Raw genomic sequence first — 7,027 nt, forward strand, 5'->3', positions numbered from 1 at the left:
TTTAAATATAAAATATGACGACAACTAATACACATTTTATTCATATATAAATATAATATATGACGAAAGATGATGTAAAAAGTATATTTTAAGTAAGAAACTTTATTACGTGTTATATTCATACATGAACGATACTCAAATTATAAAAAAAGTTAAACATACATTTTATTAATGAGTGAATAATGGATTAACTGTAATTTTACTTATGAATAACAAGAGCTGAAACTCTAAAAAAATAATTTTCTTATTTTATTTTAAAACTATATCAATATGATGTCTATTTATAGAGAATAAAAAATTATGAATTTTGATATATTTAAAATAATTTTTCGATAAAAATAGTTTTTTAAAAATAAAAAATAAAAATGTTTTTGTATATATTAAGGTAATTATTAGCATAGTTTAAGGAACCATGTTTTGTTGGAAAATAAATGTTTTTCCATTATCAATTTCCGCCGGTATGCCAAAGTGTTTTGTGGCAAAATAAATGTGACTCGGAATAATTCCTTCATTCTCAACCTTATTTTTTTTTCTCATTTGAACACTCATATATATATATATATATATATATATATATATATATATATATATATATATATATATATATATATATATATATATATTACAAACTTTATTTGTTTAAAAGTTGAAAATAATAGAATGTTTCATACTTAAAAAATATTAGAAATATGTAATTGCTAAATAAAAAATCTCATAAATTAAAATAAAATATATTAAAAAAAACTCTCATGAGTTCAAATAATAAATGTATATACTTTCGCCGCCGAGAAGCAGCACCTCCTATATAACTCCCACCTTCACAGCCATTTCATTCCACATATTTAAACCAATTTACATCCAAATTCTCTCATCTAGCAATGACGGCTATGCTTATGAAGGTGTCATGCGCAGTGGTCTTGCTGGTGGTTTACATGGGGTTGCTGACGCCGGAGGTGGAAGCTGTTACATGTGGTCAGGTGGTGGGCGCCGTGGCACCATGCCTTGGCTACCTAAGGAACGGCGGAACTCCTCCACAGCCGTGCTGTACTGGAGTTAGAGGGCTTAGGAATGCGGCTAGAACCACCAGTGACCGTAAGACCATTTGCAATTGCCTGAAGAGTGCTTCTTCGTCTTACCGTGGTGTTAGTGGTAATTACGCCGCTAGTCTCCCCGGAAAATGTGGTGTCAACTTACCCTACAAGATCAGCCCCTCCACCGACTGCAATAGGTACAACTTGTTGCTTCATTTTCATTATCTACCCTAATAAATAAGAATAATTTTGCTACATGTCTTTCTCTTGTTTAATTAGGCACATGTCATTTTGTCCTAATTTTGAGATATATTTATTTTTCATTCTTAATATATCATTAATTTAGTTTCCATAAATTAAACATACCATAATGACTATTAATTTTAAATTTTAAATTTTAAATTTCAATTTCAATTTCAATTTCAAATAAATTTATAGTTTAAACATTTGTTTTTTACATTTTGTTATAATTAACCTATTTAATACATGAGTTTGATAACTAAACACAAAATTTAATTAATATATTTTTTGCATGTCTTTTTTCTCATAATTTTTAAATTCAAATAAACTTTTCATTTAATTGTTTTTATTTAACATTTTTCTTTAATCAACGCGTATAATATACGGGTCTCACAACTAGTTATTAATATAGATGGTGTCAAACACCAATATACTTTCAAAATTCCTTATCTTATAAATTAAAATATATAGGGCATTTAGAAAATTTAGAAAATTTTAGTATTTTCTTAGGATTATTAAAAATTAAATGTATTTCCTTAATTATTACTGACCAAAATAAAAAAGGAATGAAGATAAATTATTATCTATCTTAAGTTCCATAATATATTTTTATCAAAGCTTAATGTATTTAATACTAGTATAACATTACATGCAAAATACAAAAAGCACAGTCTATTATGCAATACATTCGGAAAAACTATTGTTTTCTGGTTCAGGAAAATACATATATTATTTTCTACATATCGCTTATATTTAAATTCCCAGTAAAAATCTATTAATACGTTCCAATTATGTGATAAGGTTGACGATATAAATAGTCCATTGAGTAGTTTATGTTATCTTTTTACCTTTTATAACGTATCAAGATATAAAACTCTGTACAATATAATGTGGCTGATAATTAAGTTTACATTATGATACATTATGAAAGGTAAAGGGATGACATGGACCACTCATTTTATTATCCTCGTCACATTTAATATTCACATCATATAAATAAAATTGGATAAAAGCGATAGGCAAAATATAATTTTTCTTTTTCTAAACAACAAAATAATATAAATACTTTTTTCATATGCATATATATATATATATATATATATATATATATATATATATATAATAAATTGTGCTTTTGTATTTTATATTATTTTATGGTGTGGTTGAGATTCATTCAAGATAACCTTAAATTATAGGGGGTGCATTATTGAACCATCAATTATTATTTACATAGCTCCTTTTCATTTTCCTTGTGTAGGATCCAGTGAAGAGGAAATATTGAAGAAGCAAAAATGTGGCATTGAGGCATACTTGTACTATCCCGGCAATAAAGTCATAATTCCCTACTTAGGAACCAAGACCGAGACCAGTCTCTTAATAATTTGGTGTATTTGTTGTTGCTCAGTAGTAACGATTTCTACTTTGAAATCTATGAGTATGTGATGTGAAAGGAAATGCACTTCCTTACAAGGATTACATTATATATTTTATTTTGAATATGTCCAATATCGTGAAAATAATGTAATGATTTTCAATCTGTCAATCGTCTAAACGTTAGTCTAGTATGATTCTAAAGTTAAAGATTCCACACGGAAAACAATATAAAATTTAGTTTTTTTTTTTAAGACAAATTTCTCAAAACAATTATGCAATAAGGTTTCTCGACTTTCCTCATATTCTATGCCAAACATTTCTTCTACAACCAAGACGTTGGGAACAGATTTTAAAATAGCTAACGACTGAATTTTTATTTTTATTTTTTTTAAATAGCTATATGTAAAGGAAACCATTGAGAAAAAAACAAGAAAACTAATAAAGGATTAATAGGGTCCCGTCTATGACATACGTCTCTGGATAGGAACCGGAGATATTTGCTATTATTTAGTTGTTTCTTATGATACATTCGGAACACTAGCTACATATATTTATTACTGAAAACCCTAACATTTTTTGACCATACCAATATGTCCATCTAGGCCGTCAAATTCCAAGTCACAATCTAAAATTACTGAATTTTTAATAGCTAATTTGTCTAAAAATGACAAAAATGAGCTATTTGTGTTGATTAATGTCAGAATCTCACCATCAATAGCTTTATCGATTTTTATGTTGGTGTTTTATGTCAATACATATATAGATGATGTATAGTCGGGTTCATGTTAGGTATATTTTGTATAACCAATTACAACTCGTGTAACATTGTGCTTAATTGCTTGCTAATAGGGTAAAATGGTTCATGGAAGAGTACAATTCTAAATTGTATCAAAGTTTTTTTCATAAATCCTAATTTTCTAAAACATGTACATTTTACTGCCAACGTCTTTCTCCTTTCGGCTTCCCGACTTCCATGATCAATGACACCAATACTACTTCTTCCCCCTCTCCAAAGTATTTCATACTCTTAACACTAGATCTTGATCGCATCATAACGGGTAACAACATTTGAAATCCATTGCATGGGGTTTGTGGTTCTTGAGCATATTGATTGCAAACAAACATATTTGGCACAAGATTGACTCTAAAGTTAAGGTAAAATTTTTAGGTACAATATATCATTGCTTCAAATGATTCTTAAAAGGAATTATATTGTACAATAAATATGTGTTAACTTATAATCATCTAGAGAACTTAGACAACTTAAAATTTTTTTTACCCTAATAGTAATATTTTTGAACTTTTTTAGAACTTACTGAAATAGTAAGATAAACAACCTTTTAACTTTTAAAAAAAAATGGAGAAAAAATAATTTATGTCATATTTTTTCAAAATTAAAATTACTTTGAATTAAAATATGAACCCTTAGAAAACTTTTTTTTTAAAATATATTTTTATAACTTACTAGTATAGTAAATAGAAGGACCCTCTAAATTTTTGGAGATTTTTTTTTGGGGTTTAGATTTTTTTTTAAAGTTTCATAACTATGTTCATTTTGTGGAGATTTTTCAGTTTTGTTTACAAAGAAAAAAAAATATGACCGTAAAACCAATAGACATAAAAAAAATCCATCATCTCGCAATATTTTGATTATAAATAAAATTGAATTTCGACCATTAATTTCTTCAGTCCCATAGCCAAAATTTGTCGTCGCGGTTGCTACCGTTCATATAAAAGATATTGATGTGGAATCCATTGAACTTTATAGAATTATATATATTTGAGATGTGTTAAAGGAAACTTATATAAAAGGATATAAGTATATAAATGTTAACATGTCAATTTATTAAATCTTTTATTAATTTTATAGAGAATTGTATGCATTGAAGATGTTATTATATCAAAAAGATTATGAAGAATGGCATTGATGTTCAGTGGGCGGATGGAGTCATGGCGATGGCGATATGTAGAAAGGAAAAGGTTTAAAAGGTCCCTCTAATTTTATATTTATATATATTATTAAGTAATAAAAAGGTTTAAATATATTTAAAAAGGGGTAAAAAATATATTTTCATACGTGAGAACAAAATTCATACAAGAACCGTTCGCACTGAAAATTTTAATTTTTTTTAACTCAAGAGTGATCATTTCTGCAATTATTCTAAAATAATAAAATATTACTTTTTATAATTTTAAATCAAAACGAATTGATTGATATGCAATTATGCATAACACTTGGGTTTAATAATGAAGAGCATGACTGGCCCGGTAAATATCCATTTCCATGTGATTCTGCCCACCCTACTTTTAAATTATCAGCCCAACAGAAATATTCCAATCCAGTGAGGCCGAATCGCTACTAATTCTTCATTTTTTTTCTTTGGTTTCGGTAATTATAATTAATTCATATAAATTAATTTCTGCAATATGTATTATTTTGTTCAATTATTTAAAATACAAGAATTGTAAACATTAATGTATCGATTTTACATTGGTTTCTTTTGCCATAGCCCTAGAGGGTTGATTACAATATGTGACAATAATCATAAAGGAACTAATAGTTTACATCTAAAAACCCATACTATAACTTTATTCGACGGAAAACCTAAAATATTTATTATTTACGATGTAGTCATGAATCTCTCACTTACCAGGGTTTCTAAATGGTTTTGAGATGTGAACAGATATGGACAGTCGTATCATTTTAATTATGGAAGCAAAGTAGCCAAAAATACAGATAAAAGATTAAACAGCTTCTAGCGTTTTACAAAAATGCTTTATTTTGAACAAAAAACCTCGTTTGACACTATAAATTTTTAGCATTTAGTTTAAACAAAATGCTCTAAATCTAAAAGTTATCTCACGTAGCATTTAACAAAACACTATCAACTAACAGTTAGTTTTGTCAAACACGCCATAAAAATAGGTTTACCCAATTGTTTCAATTAGGTCCCGTTTGATAGTTTCTGTCTGGGAAAGTGATGTCTGGTAAAGTGCTGTCTGGGAAAGTTTTTTGACTGAAAAAGAAACCATATTGTTTGATTGTACATCTGATGACTGTGCTGAATGATGAAAAAAAGTAATAATTCAATAAAAAAAAATAAATTAAAAAAAAGTTATTTAAAAAATTAATAATCCAATAGAGAAAAAAAATAGACGAGGTTTGGTGTATAATTGTATTTCCAGCCCATTCAGCCAGAAAGATATGATTTTGGGGCTTTCTGGGAAAGACATATCTTACCGGGAAATACCTTTTTTTTTGTGCAAATCAAACAGTCTTTCCGGTCCATTCAGCCAGAAAGATCTGTTTAGACCTGGAAAGATGCGTATCAAACGAGGCCTTACTTAATTTCTCGATTTCTTTAAACCGAGCAAGTCCTCCAAAGCATTGGTTTGACCAAATCTTCCAATAATTTCCATCAAATGAGCATTTGGCCTAAAACATATGGAATTTGGTTTACTAGGTAAACAAGAAAGAATAATCAGAAACTGAATCATCTAAAACCAATTACACCAAAGCTTATTTGGTTTGGTTTGGTTTTACAATTAATTAGAATCATTGAAAACCGATATTACTGAACTAAAACCAATTAAACCGATCACATAACAAATGTTATTGACTGCAATACTTTGAGAAAGAAAGGAAGGAATGGAATGAATAAATTAGTTTTTGAAACAATAGTTGGCGTGAAAACTTTATTCTTAAAAATAAATTCCTTAAACTATTTGGGTTGGAGAATATTCAAAATTGTAATATTTGTGATAAATGGAAGGATACGATGGAAAATTGGAATTTGAGACGTCCTATATGGAGAGGAGCCGAAGCTCACCAATTCAACTGTTTGATGAGTATACTTGTGCATATTAGGTGCGCCAATTGGAACTTGGACTTCGGTCTTTAGATGAAATCGGGGAATTTTCAGTTAGTGCTATAGGAGCCTATATTGATGACAATATCCTTCCAACTAGTCTGTTGATCACATGTCAGAATAAGTATAAGTATACTCCAATTAAAAATAATATTTTATTTGGAGATTACTTCATAATATATTATCCACTAGAATCCATTTTGTGCCCTTTTTTGTTAAGACCATATAGAGTTTACGACTCATCTTTTCCTTGATTGTGTTTTGGAGAATTCTTTGTAGGTCATGGTGGGCTGTTGGATGGACGATGTTCTCGTTTTTATTGATGAAAGAAACTTGTCCCCATGAAAATAAGGCATTGCAAAGTAGTTATAGTGACAACTATGTGGGTTATATGGTCAACTAGGAACATAGAGTTATTTAATCGTAATACTTTTAGAAGAAAATGTTTTTTATTCGTTTAATTGGTTTGCTTTTAAAAACATGAAATTTTAAGTCAATTGAGGTTATTGGTTA

General features: G+C 28.3%; 1 protein-coding gene across 1 annotated transcript; it reads left to right on the forward strand.

Moving 5' to 3' along the window:
- Nucleotides 1–828: 828 nt before the first annotated feature.
- Nucleotides 829–2,808, forward strand: LOC145054857 (non-specific lipid-transfer protein 1-like). The gene is made up of 2 exons (XM_079003118.1): nt 829–1,228; nt 2,530–2,808. Exons 1-2 carry the CDS (start codon nt 879–881, stop codon nt 2,537–2,539), a joined length of 360 nt encoding a protein of 119 aa, XP_078859244.1. The 5' UTR covers nt 829–878; the 3' UTR covers nt 2,540–2,808.
- The last annotated feature ends 4,219 nt before the right edge of the window (nt 2,809–7,027 follow it).

The sequence above is a fragment of the Lactuca serriola genome, chromosome 5, assembly GCF_051521515.1.
Source record: "Lactuca serriola cultivar US96UC23 chromosome 5, Lser_US96UC23_V15, whole genome shotgun sequence".
NCBI lineage: Eukaryota > Viridiplantae > Streptophyta > Magnoliopsida > Asterales > Asteraceae > Lactuca > Lactuca serriola.

Bases quoted from the DNA above. Each gene is read 5' to 3' on its own strand.
- LOC145054857 (XM_079003118.1), top strand. From the start codon at position 879: ATGACGGCTATGCTTATGAAGGTGTCATGCGCAGTGGTCTTGCTGGTG.